The sequence below is a fragment of the Nilaparvata lugens genome, chromosome 4 (genome assembly GCF_014356525.2).
Source record: "Nilaparvata lugens isolate BPH chromosome 4, ASM1435652v1, whole genome shotgun sequence".
NCBI lineage: Eukaryota > Metazoa > Arthropoda > Insecta > Hemiptera > Delphacidae > Nilaparvata > Nilaparvata lugens.
In genome coordinates this window covers 19289764-19312318 of record NC_052507.1, presented here as the reverse complement: position 1 = coordinate 19312318, position 22555 = coordinate 19289764, and the positions used below count along the sequence as shown (strand labels likewise).

At 33.3% G+C, this 22555-nt stretch overlaps 1 protein-coding gene across 3 annotated transcripts in view; it reads right to left on the bottom strand.

The window, feature by feature from the left end:
- The window catches only part of LOC111061493 (hexokinase type 2), a 71996-nt gene extending 50574 nt beyond the window's left edge, over window positions 1-21422 (bottom strand). Inside the window, exons 1-2 of one of the 3 annotated variants that reach the window (XM_039426873.1) lie at window positions 20967-21422; window positions 3514-5422 (exon numbers count right to left, since the gene is read on the bottom strand). In XM_039426873.1, coding sequence (XP_039282807.1) covers window positions 3696-5093 — 1398 coding nt within the window. In that variant the 5' untranslated portion in view covers window positions 5094-5422; window positions 20967-21422 and the 3' untranslated portion in view covers window positions 3514-3695. Of the gene's footprint in view, window positions 5423-15902; window positions 16384-20966 lie in introns of those variants that run through there. The other 2 variants (XM_039426871.1, XM_039426870.1) reach the window with 2 other exon arrangements.
- Window positions 21423-22555: the final 1133 nt, after the last annotated feature.

The following is a 22555-nucleotide window of genomic DNA, read 5'->3' as shown; positions in this document are numbered from 1 at the left end:
CAAACAACTTTGTGAGTCATTGCAGAGATTTCATGCAGTTGTATTTGAGTTATATTATAGGGAGAATCTGTTCAGAATAGGACTGATCTCATATCACGGAACATGTCCAGGGTCACACTGAATAACATTAAATTCATTTATATACAGGATAGCTTTGGGAGTTTGTAGGATTTTGACAGAAGAAAATTATTCTGTCAGAGATAGGCTTCTGACAGAGCTAACCCAGATTCTGTTTAGAGTTATTTTGTGAACTATTTCCATCACTTGAATTAGGGTATAAGTAATTATTGTTAGAGAAGAAGTTACAGGATTATTAATTGGTTCCTCTTCCAATTTACTATATAAGAGATTCTACGAAGTACTGTTGAAGTTTCATTATTGAAAAATCTCATAATGAATATCGTAATAAAGATAAAATAAGTATATGTATATTAGTGTATTAGACTGATTGAATAAACCTCAAACAATCAAACATACTTTGATGGGGAAAATAATATAAAATTGTGATGAGTTTGAATGCGTTTTAGTTTGGTTTTATGCTTGTAGTATCCTCCTAATATTATCATCAAACAATTGATATAATTATATTATAGGAGAGCACACATTAGAAAATTCGGAATTGACTGTATATTCTCCTTCTTGTTTGAGTGACCATCCTTTCCGGATGCTGATAGACTAAATATTTTTCCTGGCTTTCAAAAATGAATTGGATTGGAAATAAATTAATTGTATGAAAAATGTCACGAATATCCTCGAACCGGATGTATAAGAAACTATCACTGACAAATGATCTAAATTATCTAATTTGTTACTTGAATGAGTAAAAAATGTCTCCACTGTATTTTTAAGATGTGATTATTGTGGTATTTTCAGACGAAAGATTGGTCTTTTCTAGCAAGCCCATAAAAGTGGCAGTTCCAGGTTCAACTCCTGATCCGAGATGTCAACAACTCAACATCAATTTGCCTGTTAGGCCTATCAGTCAGCTCCTCCAGTTTTGCATAATTGAATTGAAATTCAGAGAACAGCAATCATTCTTGTTTTGCAATACATTAATATTATTGCCGGAAAGAGAGTGAATCAGGTTCAGACTTTTAAAAATAGCTCTGTTTCAATATAGACGGTATTAAAAAAGTTACTTGTTCCAATTTAGTGTCTCGAAAATATTACTGTTTGCTTTTGGATCCTTATTTTCATGTAACAAAAATATCTTTTTTGTACCGGTACCACTTTTTTAGAGATAGGGATCATAACCATATCTTCCAAGATTTGAAGCTTCCAATATTCTTAGCACATACCAAACAGCGTTCATATAGTGGCTATCCGTTATAAACGATATTTTATTCTAGTACCTAAATCCAGTTGCAATCGACCAGCAACGAGTGATTCTTACATTGTGATTGCGGTAAATCATTTGTGGTATGGGGCCGGCTCGTTATAGTTACCCACAGGAATTTTGTGTATGGTTATGGTACTGCAATGTAAGTGGTTTTGTGTGAGGTATAATGGAGACTCGGGGACTTAACAATATCCTAGTAATATTTTCTCGCTGTTGTGATCTGATTCAATAAATTTTACATAATCTTAATTATTCGGGAATAAGCTTTTCAGGTTATCTTTACAGCATCTGATTTGGATTTTCGTCAATAATAATTATCTTGAATTATTGAATAAGCAAAATTTAGATCTCTTAATCACTAAGAATTCTCCGAGGCCGCATTCACTATTGCGGCTTGAACATAGAAGATGTTTAAGTTATTAAACTTTATAATTTGTTTTTGAGCTTGAACATAGAAGATAAAGTTATTAAACTTGAAAATTTGCAAAATTTAACATATAAAAACACTGAGATTATTCTATATATCATCACATACTTTTTCAACAAAACTGAATTAGAGGGCTAGACTTTTAGTCCAGTCACTATAATATACATTGGTGCTTGCAATATTGTAAGAGAAGTCCACATCAAATTTTTTTCATGCAAAATTTCCTGGTGCTTAAATACATTGTGCCCAAAAAACCTCGTATTTTTTGTTCATTTTCCAGTTCTAAGCTATTTCCGTCAAATCGGAAAGAAAAAATCACTCCTCGCCTTTTTTAGAATATAAAATGAAATCATTCGGAGCTCTCTATCTTCAATAAGAGATACTGAGTTACATTTTTCCAAAAATGAGTAAAATTTTATGAAAAAATCAAATCAATTTTGATGTATCCCCGTTTTTAATCAACAATATCTTCCGATTGTCACCATAAAATGTATAACTCAAAATCCCTCTGGACGTAACTTTGTGCTCTACAACCTGAGAACAAGTAGGAGCTTTATCTCATATAGATTTCTAGATACACCTGATAACAATGCACCTTCTATTTTGAAAAACACCTGAGCGAATATTTTCAGGCTTGTTTTATTTTTAGCTTCAACTATCATTACTAACCTCTTTGTCCTCACATTGAGATTTCGCACAATGATACGTCTTTGATTGGCCCATCTTTGAATACTCACAAAGATGTGTATTCAAATAATATAACAAAAATGTTATGATAAATATTGTTCCTAGATCAGAAATGGATTTATAGTTGTTACGATTTAGTAGTTTTTCATCAGCTCACCAGAAGATAAAAGAGTTGACAAAAGGGTTTATAGCGTGATTCAAACAATAAATCATAGGTAACGGATACTGAAATATATTATATAAATATTATTGAAAGGATATGATGGAATTATATAATATGGAATTTTTCAGTTGATTTATGTTGATGTCTTAGTATGTACGAATTGTAAAAACTTCGGTCTGCTAGCATCGCCTGGTTTGTGGGCTCGAAACCCGCCGAAGCCATGGACGTTTGATCATCTCATTAATTCACCAACGCACTTTCCATTGCCCACGCACAAGGCCAAAAGCTCATGTGGGCATCATCCGCAAAACAAATTTTCTAAATAGCTCAGTTCATGGAGACAAAAAACAGCATCCGCAAAACAAATTTTCTAAATAGCTCAGTTCATGGAGACAAAAAACAGGGGTTTGCGCAACAAATTAGGGGAAAGCTGAATTTTTGCAGGGTGTTAGTATACAAAATACATAGCTTGCAACCGAAGATTTCCATCGTTACACCGCTTACCTACTTTCCCCCCAGTAACTTTTCATAAGCTGATGATATGCTTATTATATCTGTTTCTTTACAAATTCAGATAGTAAATAGCTGTATTTTTTCTAACTGTATTTTCCATAGTCACAGAATACAGCATAGAAGTGCTACAGTGTAGCAGATAATACCTGCGTATACTTATTATTCCTTTTACTCTTTATTTTTACTTGTTTTGTACCCTTTACACAGGAATAAAGTCAAATTTATTATTATTAATAAGAATTGCATCAGCTGGTGAAAAGAGAAATGCGCGTGATCATGACGCATAAGTCTGTATCCACCTTAATTTGATTAGCATCATAGAGTAAAGATACCTAGATTATTTGTACCAGTATTCAAAAATGATTTTTCAAGTATTCAATCCAATGAGTCATAACTTCCAGTTTATTTTTTTACAAATCAATAGTAATGCATGTTTAAAATATGAATAAAACCATTCAAATCTATTAAAAAATTACTTTTCTAGAAATATAAACAAACTTTCTCACCAAGCCTGAGCTGTATGAGATGCAGAAACCGAGATACTTGAAATGCAGCACTCAGTGCTCTCAATCGTCCTCAATTATTTCAATGTCGGATACGTCACTACTGTCTGCCAGATCGATGACGATTGGCTCCATGATGATGTCTCTAGAGCACTGTTTTTGGAAGTCAGCTTCTTGCAGATCTTCTGCTTGTTCAACACATTTCGCCCAGTCCTCTTTTGTGACGTTGTCTAGAACATCATTGGTGAGTTTCTCCACATCGGCCAGCTTGAAGGTGGTGTTCCTGGAAGCCACTTCTCTCTTCACCTGAGCCCAAATCCACTCAATTGGGTTGTACAGGCAGTGGTAGGGTGGAAGGCGGACGACCTCATGACCCATTTCATTGGCAATGCAGTCAAGTTCATACCTATTTTCTGCCGTTTTGATCTCTTTAATTGACAAGAGCTCTGCATTGGTGAGAGTGGGATCGTGAGGTATGTTTCTAACAGATAACCACTCAATGATTTCATTCTTCTTCCATTTGGAATCTGGGATCTTGTCCCTCAGTGCAGAGTGGTAACTCGCATTATCCATTACGATGACACTTCCCTCTTCAAGACGACATAACAACTTGTCTACAAACCACTCCTTGAACAAACTACTGTTCATTTCGGAATGGTAATCGCAGTTTTGTGTCCTCTCTCCTTCACGAAAAACAAGCTTAGCATCAGGAATGAATCCTGTAGTTGCAGATCCTGCATGTGCTATTATCAGGCGCTCCTCTTTTCCTGTTGGCACTTTCAATCCTCCACTGTTGTTAGAGTTCTGCCAAATATATTGATCTGTATGATTTTGAGAAACCCAAGTTTCATCTAAATACACAATGGGCCGAGACTCATTTCTTATTGAGTGCATTTTTCTTAAGAACGTGGCCCTACTCGCTGCAATATCCTGATGTTCCATCAAATATTTACGTCCATCGTTGAATTTTCTAAACTTAAAACCAAGAGATTTTAATAATCTGAGAACTGAGTCTTCAGATCCTGAATAGCCAATTTTCTGTTCAAGGTCTATCCTTAACTTATTCGCAGTTGGAAACTCACCTATGTCATAATACTGAAAGACGGTATCACGAACCACTTGTTTTTCAAAGTCATTCAGTTCTGTTTTTGTGCTGTTTCTCTTGTACCGTTTTCTGGGCGTTTCAAATTGGACTTCTTCATCATCTTCTACAGAATCTAACGTTCGTTTTATCCGTTGGACTGTTTTTACTGACACATCACATGCCTGCGCAGTTAACTTCATCACTTGATAAAAGTTCAATTTTTTCCGTTCTTCCGGATTCTCCGCCAAATTTTTAAAAAAACTGAGAACATTACTAATTATATTTTTACTTTGACTCTGAAGATCCTGCCGTCCTTTACGTGTAAATTTAACAAAGTGTTGTTGCGAGTGTTCAGCAGTTCGTTGTTGATCGCCCATCGCACCGTCTTTCAAAATTAACTAAGATAAATGAAACTCAGGAAATGCAACAAACTGTTAACAACAAAAACTAACAGAAACGATTGAAGCTTCTTGAAACGAAAAATCTTGACTGGAAATAATCAAAACTAAGACTTGCTTTGTTTAGCAATCACAAGTTAGAGTTATTTTTTGTTTATTTTGTCCATAACTGATTATAGCTGACGATTAATTTATATTTTTATGATACACCCGACGAATTGGCAACGTCTATCGGTGCACCCGGTGAGCGGGGTCTCAGCCATTCCCATTTCCATCCGATTATTTTGTGTGGTCTACTCTAGTAAATCCTGAAATTCGATAAAAGAAAAACCAGTTAAAATAAATGGGATATATCAGGGACTATAGTGAGGTTCACGTTTTAATGGCAGCATTTGATTAACATTGGTGTTGCTATCCTTGTCTTATCATTCGACAAAGCAGATAGCAACATGCTATCCTATTCCAGCTCAGAAACGTTGCCAGATGGTTTTTAAAAATGTAGAAATATAAATAGATAAAATAATAAAAATATGTAATTTTAATGATGAAAATTTATTATTAATTTGAATCATTGAAAAATATTTTCTCCTGTCGAATAAATTGAATTGGTTATTTTTAACAAGAATGAACAGCTAATATCTGTACCACAGAGCTAGAGGAACGTAAGTCCATTTTTTGACAAAATTAAGTTGTTCAGTTTTTCGAACTCAATAGATTCAAAATAAAGTAAGTCCTATGCAGTTGATTGTTTTGAAGATAGCCAGAGCTGAAAGAGCGTAAGTCCAGTAAGCATTAAAACTGAAACAACGTGAGTCCAGTAATAAAATTCACAAGTAAGTTTAATGCTGATTCGTCTTACGCTCTTTTAGCCCCGGCTGGGAGTGTAATATCCTGTGAAATCATTCGTTTGATATTTACGTCCTTCTAAATCTGAGGTACAGATATTAGATCTGATATTATATACCGGAATCAGCCATCTTCTGTAGAAGGCTGATAATATTATTATTATTATTATTATTATTATTATTATTATTATTCTGTAGAAGGCGCAATGACACGGCAGAGAATCAGCAACGCTGTTGTCCTATTTTTTCCACTGAAATTATAACGTGAACTTCACTATATGAGTCCACCATATGAGTCTATAAATCATTATTTTACTACGACTCAGCAAAGAACCGCAGACTCTCTTGAAGTTCTTTACTTTATGGTTAATATGTAATATTTATGTTTTTCACCAATAAATTGTGGTAGTTGTGTTCTAAACTCAATTTCAAAATTAGTTGGTAATTAAAATGATTTCAAATAAAAAATGACTAATCGCATTATCTTTGATTTCTTCAATTAATTTCAAAGTTCACTTTTATACCAAAAATGATTGAACTTGAATTATCTTTATGAAAAAAATCACAGAAGTTTAGTAGCAATGAGTGAATAGACTATGTGTTTACCAATGAAAACCACTTGATCGATGTTTTTTTGCTCATTCTCAATATCGACAATAATTTCAATGCTATTGTCAGAATATATTATGGTTCTGCTTGAATTCCAGTCACTATGTACCATACAAAAAAATAAGTTTCCGGGAAGAAGTTATGAAGAGTAAGTGAATTTTTAAAACAATTATTCTGATATTCATGTTTCCTACACCAAAAACCTCTAAATATTGGTTTCATTTATAGTTTTCTGCAATATTCCACCAAACTTGACCTCGAACAGAAAAATGTATTCAAGAGTTTTGTTTAGAAATTATAATTTGTTTCAAATAGAATTCATTCTAATTCATTTCAAGATAAAGAATGACCTACATTAATTTCGGACGCGATTGGTGTCGTGGTCGCGCTGACAAGCTATCAATGAGATAAATCAAGCTCCATGCGCCTGCTACTCCTGTTTTAAGGGTGGCCTCTTCAACAACCAAACTCCTCTAAATACCATTAATGAGTTTAAAAAAACCCTTCCTTGTGACTCACAGTCCATCTATGAGCTCCACTTATCTCTCATAATCATCATCTGTGTCATCACCCACGCACAGGCCTAGAGCTCATGTGAGCATCATCCTCAACAAAAAAACTTAATCTCAGATTATGAAGTACAAAATTTCTCTGATTGATTTTGAATTATATGATATTTTCAACAGTCAAAAACTACAATAAATACAAAATAAAAACCATTCATAATATCAATAATTCTTTAATTTAAAAAATTCCTTTACCCCTCTAACCCTATAACTTTCCTTTCAATACTACAATTTCTGGGATGAAAGTTTACAAATAGTCAGTGGTTGGATTAGAAATAAATTATAGAAAGTAGTAATTCTACTAGAAAGTACCGTACCTATTTACTCTAAAAAGAGAATATTCTGGAAAGAGTGGAGAGATCCGTGGTCTAGTGGATAGAGTGCTTGCGTAGCAGCATAGAGATCCCGGGTTCAAACCCTCTCATTACGGTACCAAAAGTTTTTTAACCAGATCACTCCCGTGTTATCGGATGGGCATGTTAAAATGTCGGTCCCGGCTGAAGTATGACAGTGGTAAGGCCCATTGACGGCTTAAATGATATATTCAGGCGGTGGGACCTTCCCGCAAGTGACTCCACACCAACAAAAGCCATAAGAATTTAATTTTACTCGGGAAAAAGTTTATAATTATTGTACAACTCATCAACTGTGATGTTGTGTTTTTGCTATTTTGTTAAATAATATTCAGCAAAGGAAGAATAGATTGAGTCATTAGAAGGAAGGAATCAACAAGTGTACTCGAGTATTAGCACTACCTCCGTAAACAAAGCCGTAGTGCATTCGTGTGACGTCAGTACAGGTTGGGCTCCTACAGCAATAAAAACACTAGTTGACATAGATCAGCTGAAATCAACGAATTTTTATTGGTGTAGGAGCCCTACCTGTGCTGACATCACATGGAGGTAGTGGTATTAGAGGTACCAGTACAGTATAATAGAAATTGATTCGTTGACATTTGTTTATCGTATGAAAATACCAACTGGTTATCCGTGTTACCGGATGGGCACGTTAAACGGTCAATCCCAGCTGAAGTATAAAAATCATAAGGCCCATTGACGGCTTAAATGATATATTCAGGCGGTGGGACCTTCCCACAAGGGATTCTCCACCAACAAAAGCCATACGAATTTACTTTTTTTTACCTACTGGTTGCGATGTAAGGTCTCTCTCCCTCTGCTTATAAAATTATATGGACTAAAGAGAGTAACTCTTTTCCTATTTCTATTCAGAGAGAAATATGATTATACTGTTCATGATAATTTATATTTCGCTTCTTGATGAGTATAAAATAATAACACCGTGCCAATTTTCCATCAATACTGATACCATTTTCTTTAGGGCGAAAAATAATTGACCTCAAATTTTTAATTGTTGTTTATGATAAGATGAAATTTAAATCTAATTTACAGTGACTTGAGGCAGTTGAATTCCATCCAGCAATTGATCAATGACCGCTTGTAAAAGCCGAACACACGTCGTTGATAGCACTTTGCTATAAAGCCCAATGGAATAATAATTGGAGTTGCAAAGTTCTGTTGTTTGGCATGAATTGTGTAATGCTGTCAGTATGAAAATTAATTTTTTATTGATAAATTATCGGTTTCAATCAATTCTGTAGATACAAAATTATTACTGTAAAAGCTGTAGACAGGGGAATAATAAATAATTTTATTTTAATAGTTGAGGAAAAGCTTTTAAAATATGGATAACCTTTGGATAACCATTTTTAAAGCTTTTAAAGATGTATAACCAAAGCTTTTAATTAGTTTTCAATATCATAATCCCTATATGAAAGCGTTTTGGGACGTTTTTGTAAGAACACTCTCCATTATTTTGACAAAGTTCAAAAACATTATTATTCTTGATACAAAATTTTTAGAGTGTATTAAAACTTTTCAGGAATGTATGTAGGCTAACTCTCTCTGTATAAGAAAAGTACGTGGAAACATCTTTTTGAAGGAAAAATCTATTTCTATTCCTATTTTGCTAATTTCAAGCTTAGGATTTCTTTATAGGATATGGCTTCACATACTTCACTCAAAAGTAATACTTGCCTACTGCACGTGAGCTACTAGAAAACTTTTCAAAGCAACAATCATTTTTGATTGGCATTTGGTAAAAGTGGGAAGTTTTCGTGGTAACAGGCGTGAATTATCTAGTAGTTTGTATTATGACAAACTGCAAAAATTACCAGTGACAATAAGGAAAGCATGATTATAATTCGTAGAGAAGAATTCTCCTCACTGTTCTTTGCAAATGTGATAATTCATCATTACTATTTATCAATGTGATCATTTTTGTTATAACATTTTATTGGATAACTAACAAATGCTGGCTAGCCTATATTACTTCAAAATTTCAGAGTGAAAACTACGAAGAAACTATCAGAGTGACAATTAACGATAAGTTACATTTTCAAGAATATTCTGAGTGTTTTGATAAGTCAAGCTCAATATTTTTCCATCCATTATAATCCCTTCAATACTTCAGTAATAAATCAATTCATAGCACACGTGCGCAAAGTCATAATATTCATCTAGGTGGTCAAGTTAATTGGGTTTACTGGCTTAATATTGTGATTTTCTCTTCAGCAAGGCTGTTAAGTTGTAAAAGGCGAATAAAACGCACATAAATCATAAAACTAATTGTAGTTACGGTATAGCGAGTTTTATAGTGTTTTGAGAGTGAGTCGATAACCTCAACTGTATTATTGTACCTATAAACGTACAAATACCTTTAATACATAGCTGATAAATTTATCTATTCCTTATGAATACTCAAGATTTGAAAAGAAAATCAAGAATTTCAACAATAAGGGTCCTTAGTAAAATGAAAACACTAGAGTTTTTATGGTTTCGAGATAGATTTATTCAAGAGGTAATAATTGTAGTCATTGAAAGCTCTTGAATATTACCATATTTTTGTACCAATATATTATGGTTTTGTTGGGCGATAAAATTTTGCTAAAATCTGAGATTTAGTTCAGCTTGTAAATCCGAATCCACTTGATATAAAAAATACAATATTTGTTCTCGGATTATTGTAAATGAAGAAACTTCTGTTTTATTCAAGATGCGGATTGATTTAATATGAATCTCAAACAAAACTGATGTAAGTTATTAATGGGAGCAACAAAAAGTGCAATCTAAAAAAAATCTATTCTATTTTCAACAATAAAAACTAAATATACAGCAATGAATATTAAGACACATAAATACAATGAATTATTCTTCATATACCTCATAAAATGAGCTCGGGCACTCTGGTCTGTGCATACAATTGAATTAGAAGAAGCACTAGTGAAGAAGCTTCATGAATCGAGAAGGGAATCAGAGTCAAATAAAGAGGAGGGATTTCTTTCTAGTGTTGCTATTCAGCTTATCACTATTCAATATCTTGTGAGAGTAATTTTTCTTTATAAGTTAATTGTCATATAATGATTGTCATAGTATTGAGTAAGTCTGTATCGTCTTAACTGAGTTCAGCCAGATGTCATTTGTAAAGTTACCAGGGTGAAACCACCGCTTTATTTTTGAAAACTGCAATATTCAGATGAAAATTCAAGTAAATAATCTCCAACAATGACGGCAACACCTGAGATAAGAAAAAAACAGTTTGTTCATAAAATCATTTGGTTAATTGAGAAGTACTGCTTCTAACGGTGGCTGCATATGTATATTGAATTATAAAAGAGTGGATTTGGGGAAAAATTGATACATTTTATTAAGAGAAGCGAGTGAATCGTTTTTGGTATGGGTTTCAGTGGTTTCTCTGATTTTCTGAAAAAGCAAAGATGAAAATATATTTACAGAGCCAGTTCTGCCTTTTGAATATCTCAAGCATTTTCAGATAAGTGCGGTAAGCTGCACCCCATCAAGTCCCATAATATGAGAGGTGGAATTATTTACTTCTTATATATACAATCATCATGTACAATAATTATTGTAAAAGGCATTCCCTGTTAGTTAAAATTGAGAATTTCTCCAATTTGCATGAGAGACCACAATGCAAGATCTATTTAAAAAATCATTAAAATTAGGAATGGACGTTACGCATTCTAGCTTTTAAACAGTTACCTATAATAATTGCTAATATTTTATTAAGTAATAGGTACTAAATTTTTTTTCATCAAGTCATTTCATCATAATACAAAAATGTCAGACAGAGCTCTATTTTTAGTTTCAAGCCAATTGCTACCCTCAACAAGTAACCTACTGCTGAATCATCAGACGATCAGAATATAAGAAAATAAAATGTCTTTACATATTATTATAGGAAATAATTGAAATTTTCCAAAATTCTTGGAAGATATCTAGAAACGTTTTTCACATTATTTTACTTTACTTGATATTTTATAGTAGGCCTATATGGGCCTACTACTCGGACAGTGTGCCAGAAGAAGATGCATTTTTCAATGGATCCTCAAGATGATACTAGTCCCTATTCATCAGTCAATTTTCATTCATGTTTCGAAGAACTTAATCGTCTACACTGTAGAATAATATAGGATCCCAACTTCCTCCTTCAAGTCCATTCGATGAATCTGATGAATTCGAGGAAATCTTTGCCAGTTTTCCTTCTTCATCCTTTTCTAAGCTTTAATTAACTTAGGCTACTTGTTTTTCAGCTTGAAGCTGTGATAGGCTACTCCAGAAAACATAACTTGACTCATCGCCGAGATTTGGTTTCCCTGTAAGCTTCATCCCATAACGGTATCCAACCTGTTATACTACAATTTATTCAATATTTTTTATCATTGGATTTTTAAATGACCTAGTACCAAATACTACTACACCGAAGTGTAGTTATGAAATTGATATGAATCCTGTGAAAGTCAAATTAATAGAATAAAAAATTTCCTTGAATAATAATAATAATAATAATAATTTGTACTTCTAAATTTTTGAACAAACGTCGTGTGGGTTTGAATTTATAAGCAACTTATGTGATAGTACTATATTGTATATTGTGACATCCAACTTCTATTCCATTATTCATGCTATTTAAAAGTTTATTCAATTGCTGTATATCTCTTACAACACAAGTAGCCAATAAGCCCATTATCTTTGAATCAATTTTTTCTCTCTTATCGTCTGAGTAAATTCAATAGGTTTTTATATTATCTCGCAAGTATTTAATCAGACGAATAAAAAGCCTTAAAACACAATTTATCTATCAATGTTTATCTTCAATTAAAAAGGAATTATTGTTGGAAAATTCCAGCAGATTGAAGCTTAGTTTATTTCAAGATCTTTTATTGGAACAAATTAATGTAGTAAAAACTATCCAGCCTACATCATTTTTATTTATTTTTCAAATAATGAAGGATTTGGTGCACAACTTATAAGAGCTCCGAATTAAAACTTTTATTGAAACTTGTTAGAAGTCGATCCTTGTAGATCCCCTGATCTTTTTTATGTTAAATAAATAAGCCTTCTGTAAGCATGAAAGATAAATTAGCCTAAATTATTAATTAATAATCACTTATTTATTATTTTATTAATATAATCATGATGTTATTATTAATCATGAATTAATCCATTATATTCGATTAAAAACTCCCTCAACGTTTCGGTTTGAGATATCGTCAGATTTGCTCACTTCAATAGGATGTGATTTATTCCACCGAATTTCGGTTTCAAATATAACTAATCTATATTATTTAAAATATATCCTGTAAGTCTTCTTTTGGTGAATGTGATTGGTAGTTTTATGAGTTCTTCAATAATTTTAATTTCGAAATCGGAGAATGACAACTTGATAGGTTTCGTTGACAGTTCACGACCTTCTGATTTGATCGCATTGTCTTGCGTCAGTCAAGAATGAATTTATTGCAAACCTTGACCCTGGATCGTGCCAAGTTCATCTCAGCAAATTCACAAATAATTAGAATAGCGATCGCGCAGACTCCTGTACTTGTTGATTGTTGTTTGCTACAAATCACAGCACGCTTTCATTGCCGACAATCGATTTTAATTCTCAACTTGCAGTCTCAATACTCAATTGCTATAATATTACAAATCCTACCGACATCAAAGATTCATACAATGCCAAGGATAGTTATATGAGAACTTCTACTTGGTGTAAATGTGCGGCAGAAAAACTTTCCCTTCTTGGGCTAAAAAAAAACTTTAATATTGTTCTATTTCTTCCTCTATTCAAGAATTAACTTTCGCCACGCAATCTTGGAAATGATATAGTTTTAAAGCGAGACATATATTATTGGGCATAAATTCATAATAAGTACCATAGATTTTTCAAGTTTTTCTTACTCTCTGCAGCATAATAGGTCTAATCGAAATGTCAACAATGACGTCGTAAATATTGTTTAAGTGGTGTCCCGTTGATCGGTGGTTGGTAAAAAAATCAGGGAAAATAGCCTAACCAATTAGAAAAATGGAATGAAACCAAATGGAGATCAGCGGATATTGTGGGCATGAAATAGTACCTATTTGATAGATGAAATTCTGTGAGGAATTCAGAGAGCCTTGACTGTTCAAATCTGAACCTATACTATTTTCTAATATGTCCATTTCTTCGATAATTCCATAGAGAACACTTGGAAATAGTGTAGAAATTGCTAGAGTGCATAAGTGTTTGCTAGCTAAACGCCCGGGAGAATTGACTGACTGAATTGAGTGACTCTTTCAACATCATTTTCCATACCTGTGCATGTTGGTCTGTTGATGTCAATTTATGGGTGGAGTTGAGTAATGTGTGTACTTCCACACTCATGAAATAAACAATAATCCACGATTTAATCAAATTATGACCCAAAACAAGTTTGTTAAAAGAAAATTTGTTAATCAAATTATAACACAAAAGAAGTTTGTAAGATGAAAATTTGAAGTCATACTGAGAAGTTAGAAAAGATTATGTCGACGGCTAAGACCCACTGCTCTCTAAACCAGAGCATTATGACTTTGGGCAAAGATATTTAAAAGATTATTTGTCTCTAATTATGGAAATTGACTAAATGAAGGAATTTACTTTTTGAATTCAGCCTCTCCCACTCATCTAACGGCCAACCGACCGCTTCATAGAAGTTTTTTCAAAAAAGAAAGTTTCTCTGTCGCACTCTTTAGAATTATCGCAATATTTTCCTATCTGTGAAATTTTTTGGTGGATGATGCTTAGGCCTACATAAGTATACTTGAGCGTGGAGTACGTATAATGAAATAAAATGTTGACATGATATGTGAGATTAGATTAGAACCCACTATTCGGCAGAAGTTTGTTATAGCGTCTTTGACTGAGATTCAAATTAAAAGTAATAGAATATAATTATAGTACCCTTTAAAATTAATAAAATAATAAAACAAGAATACAAATTGTATTTTTTATTATTTATTAATTTTAAAGGGTACTATAATGCTGTTTTATAAATACAAGAAAGTAGCCCTGAATTCATACATTTTAAAAGTAATAGGTTGAAGCTATTTCATATATTATATGATAAATGATTTCAATTATTTTGTACTAGGAGCTAACCCGTGCTCTGCAAGGGTCTAATTAAAAATTTGACCGACTGAAATCTTGAAGAATTTAAAATAGGGCTATAACCATCGTCGGTAAATTGAGAATCTATAGAGCATTTTGAGTAATTTGAGCATTTTGACACCCCCTGATAGCACCTCAGAATAAACAAAACTTGTTTACATGAAGTAAATAATTATCAAGTATCATTTAATAATAATTTGATCAATAATACGTGCATTCAGTTGATAATTTAAAGCAAAATTATAATTGAGTATTTGATTTTGTTTTTTAAACTCAATATGGTACAGATATTTAAAGAATCTACTTATTCTATGTAAGTTGTAGTAAGTTGATCACATTGGATGCACTTATGTGCAAGTGCACGCTAGACCATACATGACTAAGCGCGCTGATGAGGAACAAAATTTGGAAAGAACCATAGTTACACTCACACTGAACGCGTGCACTTGCTGGTGGCGTTCGGTGCAAGAGTTACTATGGCTTTTTTCAGATTTTGTTTCTCCTCAGCGCACTTATACTCCGTACAAAATTACTTTTGACTTGGAGGAATATGCGGCGCAGAGAAATGGAGGGAGATCAGCCCATTACAGTGATGGATAGAGTCATAGGTAGAAGCGCAGTTGCCAATTTGCCGATCAGACTCAGTCGACTCGATGCTTTCAGAGAGGAAACTTCGTAAGTATAACATGAGCGCTTGAATACTCACTAGAAATTAAAGAACGATGGCTGTATCTGATACATCCTACGGCTGTATCTGCATGCCTTCTCTGCTGCGCATGTCCCTCTCGAGTCAAAAGTAATTTTGTAGGGAGTATAGTCTGTGGTATAGTCATGCATGGTTTAGCGTACACTGAACTTGCACATACGTGCATCCAATGTGATCATACACTGTGTTAATTTCATTGATGATGAGATATGTTGGAAAAAATGTTTTCTTAGATTATGTTATAAGTTAATGAAGAAATCATCCACAATACTGTAGTTTTACTATGGTAGCTACTCAATTCAATTTTCACATGAGCACTTAGGCCTACTCTATTTTCATGGATTCTCCCAAATTGAGTTTTGCATTACCGGTAGGCTTTTTTTAAATTATTTTATAATTTGAAATCTCATAATGATTTTGCTTTATTATCTGAATAGCAATTCAGACATTGATTTATTGAAATTTGCCTAGTACAAGAAAATGGATGAATGCCAACAGGAAACACCTCAAGTTCAACAACTCCAAAATTTAAAATTAGAACGGTTCCAATTTAAATACTTACTGAATTTGGCAATGATTTAAAATTGATACGGTGGCTGCAATCAAACAGAATTCGTTCAAAAATCTTGGGACGATGACGATAATAATGTACACAGTTCACTCCAGTTCAACGAAATTTAGGCGGTTTTGGCGATTAGTATAAGAGTATTGGAAGTGTGCCGAATATCATACATACGGTGAAAAATCAATGCGGTTCAAAATAAATATTCTTATAATTTTTTTAAAAATTAAATGTGCATCCGCATGGTTCTTAACCAATTTGCATAGGTGGAATAAGCTTATATATATTGCTGAAGTCATAAATTCAGCCTACATATTAATAATCAATACACGACAAGAAACTTATTTTCGTCTACACCAGTCACAACTTCAATAATATAAAATAAACTCAAATAAAGCAGTTATTAAAATTTACACACACCTGCAACTTCATTTAGGTTAGATTCTCTTTCTTCTGTCGTCTGCAGAGTTTGTTTTCATTAAAAATATCGATAAGGTGTTAGTATCGATGTTTAGTATCGATACTCTTTATAGCATCGACTCTGGTATTTACTTTCCGTTATGGTGGGTCGCTGTCTAGGTGTCACCCCGACTACTTGACACCTGATCATTTTGGCCGTAGGCAACTACTTGTACCCTCATGAAAATATTGCCGTCAAGTTGTCCCCCCAACTACTTGACACCTACTTAGAAAGGAGACGGGGATGGCTCACATCAACTTGTTCACCCGGTTTTAAAAGGGAACAAGTACTCGGGGTGGCACCTAGTCGCGTTCCCGTGTATGTCACTCACTAAAGGTTTAAAATTAGCTACCGTATATTGAAACACATTTCTGAATAAATTGATATAGATGTTTTACGTATCACAGAAGAGAACATCAAATGAAAACAATAACTAATGAAAAACTGCTTGATGAACAAGCCGTGGTCACACTTGCACAAGGTCAAGGTATAGAACCTTTATCAAGTGTCACCTGTAGTGGCTGATGCACTCCTTCCGTTATCAATGCACATTAGAAGACAATTTTTAACATTACAGATCTGTGTTTTCAATAGCAACACCAAATTCTACCATAAAGTTATAGCGTGGACCTTACTATAGTACTAGTAGTTCTGTGAATAGTAGACCTCACGCAGTATTCTTATCCACTAGTACCAGATGTCAACATCCAGATCGGTGATTATCTTTCTATCTGATGAAAATTATTTTTTTAGAATCAAAAATATTATAATTTCTCCAGCATTATTTTTCATTTGTTTATTTTTATTCAATTATTAAATTAGTTTTTTTCGAATGTGAAAATATTGATACTGATGGGCATAATAATACCATGACTGCAAAACAAAATATTGAAACCAAAGACCTTAAAGCGGCGATTAGACCAAATTTATTAAAAAAATTTAATAACTCAATCCTTTCAGATTATATTAGATTGAACATAACTTATCATACACATGATGAACATATGTGTTTGTCAACTTCCGTTCAATCTAATAGAATCTATAAGGATTAAGTTATAACCATTTTGTTAATAACTTTGGTGTAAACCCAGCTTAAAGATGCATATAAATTAACTCTTTAATGTCTTTGATTGAAACTATAGACCTTATACAAATACAGTAATAGACTGGCTTCTCCACACATCTGTGTAATCACTTGTCAGCTGACTTATGATGAATAAAATTCTATAGTCTGATTTTTACTCTAATATTGGCGTATGAAGGAGGCTCCTTTTTCCTTTTATATTATCCTTGAAATGCAAAATTTCCAAAAACCTTGTATATACGTCGACGCGCAATTAAAAAAGGAACATACCAGTCAAATTTCATGAAAATCTATTACCGCGTTTCGCCGTAAATGCGCAACATATAAATATATAAACATTTAAACATTAAGAGAAATGCCAAACCGTCGACTTGAATCTTAGACCTCACTTCGTTCGGTCAACTATACCCACTGAGCTAAGGTGGTGGAGTTGTTCAAAGGTAACGTTTTTTATTACTTTCCTTGACCTATTACCATAGGTAAGGAAAGTATTGCTTTCCAAAAAAAGGTACCCTAATTTCATGTTTTCTATACGTTTCAAGGTCCCCTGAGTCCAAAAACATGATTTTTGGGTGTTGGTCTGTGTGGGTGTGTGTGTCTGTGAACACGATAACTCCATTCCTAATTAACCGATTGACTTGAAATTTCAAACTTAAGGTCCTTATATCATGAGGATCCGACAATAAGGAATTCAATTCAAATTGGCGGATAATGGCTAAAAAACCACGTTTTTCACGGTTTTCTCGAAAATGGCTCTAACGATTTTCTTCAAATTTATACCTCAGATAGCTATTTATAAGCCCTATCAACTGACATGAGTCTCATTCCTGGAAAAATTGCAGGAGCTCCGTAATATTCCTGAGAAGGATGAATTTTGTTAAATTTCTATCACGATTTTCTCAATAATGACTTTTTCAAATTCGTACTCTGTATAGTTATATATCAGCTCTATTAACTGGCATGAGTCTCCTCCCTGAGAAATTTACTTTGTAACCTCCTTCTCGAGCGTGAGGTAGGTAGGTAGAGCAGTTTATCCAAAAGAAGACATGTCGATATTTTATTTGTAGAACAGCTGTTTCGACAACTTTTAAAAAATCCTCAAATTTAATAATTCAAACAAAGGAAAATGTACTCTGAAAACAATAACAATAGTATAATAGTTTTAATTATTTAACCGCCAATCGGCATAGTGTTATTCCCCTAAATTATCCTCGTTTAAGAATGAGGCTTATAGATCAATGAGCAAGGAAAGTTGTGTGAGTGTACCACACCAGATTTTTACTTTCCTTGCCCTATTACCATAGGTAAGGAAAGTATTGCTTTCCAAAAAAAATTAAGGTACCCCAATTTCAAAATTTCTATACGTTTCAAGGTCCCCTCAGTCCAAAAACGTGGTTTTTGGGTATTGGTCTGTGTGTGTGTGTGTGTGTGTGTGTTGTGTGTGTGTGTGTGTGTGTGTGTATGTGCGTCTGTGTACACGATATCTCATCTCCCAATCAACGGAATGACTTGAAATTTGGAACTTAAGGTCCTTACACTATATAAGGATCCGACACAAACAATTTCGATCAAATGCGATTCAAGATGGCGGCTAAAATGGCGAAAATGTTGTCAAAAACAGGGTTTTTCGCGATTTTCTCGAAAACGGCTCCAACGATCTCGATTAAAGTTATACCTAGAATAGTCATCGATAAGCTCTATCAACTGCCACAAGTCCCATACCGTATCTGTAAAAATTTCAGGAGCTCCGCCCCATCTATGCAAAGTTTGATTTTATATTCTCAATTATCAGGCTTCAGATACAATTTAAACAAAAAAATTCGATTGGAAAAGATTGAGCATGAGAATCTCTACAATTGATGTTCAGTAACATTTCCACCTAAAATTAAAAATAAGCTCGAAATTCGAGAAAATGTGATTATCCAATTATTGGCAACTGTTGATTCTATTAAATGATTCACTATGAAGAGATAGCAGACCTCGTGTGTCTCCAGCGTTATTGCCCTGTCACCAGCTGGCTCTAATCTTTGAATAGTAGACTTGAGATGCGTCAGGTGATCAATTTTCATAACGGAAAGGAAAGTTGTGTGAGTGCGCCACACCAGATTTTTATTTTTCCACATACATCTCGGAAACTATGCCTACTTATTTAGAACAGCTCATAAAATTTCCTGCAACATCCATTTGATAAATAACATATGCCATGGGCCCATACTACACTACCTCTTATTTTTGAGATATCAGAACCCTAAAGGTGTCATTTTTTAAAAAAGCACGTTTGACTCTATTTTTTTGGCCTTTTATATCTTTTGAACTATTGACGAAAAAAATCCATGCTGAAAATGCGACCATATGTAAAGCATTAAATTCTCCTCAATTTGAAGTAAAATTTTAATATACAATACCGGTACTAGGCTATAGGTACATTTTCCAACCGTTGCAGCAGTTTTATTGTTGAGTGTAAAATGTCAACTCTTGAAACAATAAATTAATATTGACAAAGATCTATATGAGATATACTCAATAGTTTTTGCGATAAATAGGAACTCTTGAATGTATGAGCTTTTGAAAACACAGGTTTTCATCCAACATTTTGCGCATCAGGGTTTATGAAGTTCATGGTTTTTGGATTGACACTATCGAAATTGGAAGAGTTATATGAAGAGTTTATTGTTATATGATGAGAAACAATGAGTAGTTGAAGAAGCCCCAATCCGAATAGTATTGGGACAAAGAAAAAACATCACAGTATATCTTACTCACTACCTTCTGACATAGGAAACATACAGGTGTCGTACTTATTTATTCATCCTATATTTCTGAGAGAAGGAATTTTTTATAGAAAAACATATTTTTCCAAAATCCAAAAATCCAGTCTTCAAATTAAACTACATACAAACTCCGAAACATTTGTTATAATATTATAATGTTTAAAATATCAAGATAGAACTTTTTAACTGTACAACTTTCCAGGCAATACCAGAACTAGTGTAGGTACCGTACCGTACGGTACTTATAACGAATGACATTCCACAAACAGATATAGGGTTGAACTATGGGCATGTGAATTATTTGCAATCCCACACAATAAATCTGCCATTGATGATTATTGTTTTGTCGGCTCAATAAACATTAAGTTTTTTTATTCAGATAATATCTGAATAAAACTTTGTAATAGACTGTAGACCATATACGTAAATCTATTATATTAAATAAATTGATTTTTTTTTCAAATTTATGATTCTTCTAATCATGTAATATTCACTGTACGGTAATGACAGTTTTAATCAGTCAGAAACTGACAAACAGTCTTTCTTGTTATTCAACTGACTGTGAACCTGATTAATCCCAATCCAGTGTGCTGACAGTAAATTGCTACAAAAATATGGAATGGTTGGGTATCAATAAAAATACTGTACCTAATATATTCCAATGAAAAAAATTTTGTAAGGCTGTATTTGATGATATAGATGCAGAGAAAGGTAGAATGACATGATCTGAATGAAGAGACATGACTTACCTCCTCCACTGAAGTAAAGGACATCGTTGATAAGTATACAGCACTAATAATGTTCACGTGTCGGAGAGAATCCAAACTTATAGAAACATCCAACAAGTTGATAGCAAGAGGAGACCTGATTCGAACTTCTACAAACAATTAACAATTAATTTCACGACTGAGATGCGTAACTTTTACTAGAGACGAGCAACTTAATATCTGTTCTTGTCTATAGGCGTCGACGGCCTCTGCCAATGTCGAGATCTATTTTCTGAGGAAGCCTTGTCACAACCTAGCGGGAGGGGTGGACGGAGGGATGCACTGACAAGGGATGACTATTGCCAAAAAGATAAAAAAGTTACTCTACTTAAAAATAAAAACGCATTGACTGACGTGTCGAACAGGTATAGTACTTCTAAATTCATATTGCATAGATGCTTCAATTCTGCTCTGCTTATATACCTTCGTACCTATGAAAACACGCATATCAAGACAAACTCTATTTATGAAAAGGCGAAAAGGCTATATAAAATTAACAATGCCATCAAGTATTCAAACGGAAAAGCTATCAAGAAGTCAACAAGTGCAAACTGTTTGATTGAAATCTTTATTGTTCTTTTAATTGGCTATTTGTCAATTGATTTTATTCACTAAGCGATTGAAATAACGTGATTCAAAAGGCAACATAAAGAGGAGGGAAAATGATAGTAGGCCTAGGTGATAATTTATTTATGGGACTCCAATTGTGAAAAGGTATGTAGGCTATGCTGCTTCATTCTTCCACATGATTGTAGGGAGAAAGTGCCCATAGACCCATGAAAAGGTATTTTATAAGTCTATTTTGGTTAGTTTTGAATATATTTTTATGAAAACTGTTTATTGTTATTGGAACATGTCAATTTTGAATATATGTTTATAATACAGTGTTTGAGAAAAACTCCATACTCTAGATTGCATGGTAGTTCAAAAATACATATCATCGCTGATTTGTCTTACAGTATTATTTTTCTCTTTTAAGAAAGTTGAATTTATTTCTTATCCTACTTTCTTGAGAGTTTTATTCGTTTTATCATTCTTTGAGTCCTGAATTTCCGTTCAGAAAATCTTTTGATACTTTTCAGAATATCTTTTTTCTTTACGGCTACTTTTGAATATAATTAAAAATATAAATCTGAGTACCTTTTTTAAAATTATTTTCATGTCGTGTTTCGTCTTTAATGACTTAATAATGGCATTATATAGCGAGTCAAATGGAATCTAACGGCATGTTTCGGTTACGGTATATCAAGAGTCATTAGAGCCGAAACATGTCGTGACAAAATAATTTTAAAAAGGGTACACAGATTTATATTTTTATTTATATTATACTATTAGTATATTACTTGAATTATATACTTTCCAAGTATACCTAAGATTACTCAACAATTCCCATTAATTGTTTCTCAATTTTTCAATTAATTTTTTTTCACTTATTGACTGTGTTGCATATCCATACTTTCTCACTACGGTATTGAAATAAAACTTGAATTTATTTCACTTATAAAGTGGAATGCACTTACTATTGGTAGTTACAATCGTTTCGACCTAGTGTAGGTGGTCATCATCAGACT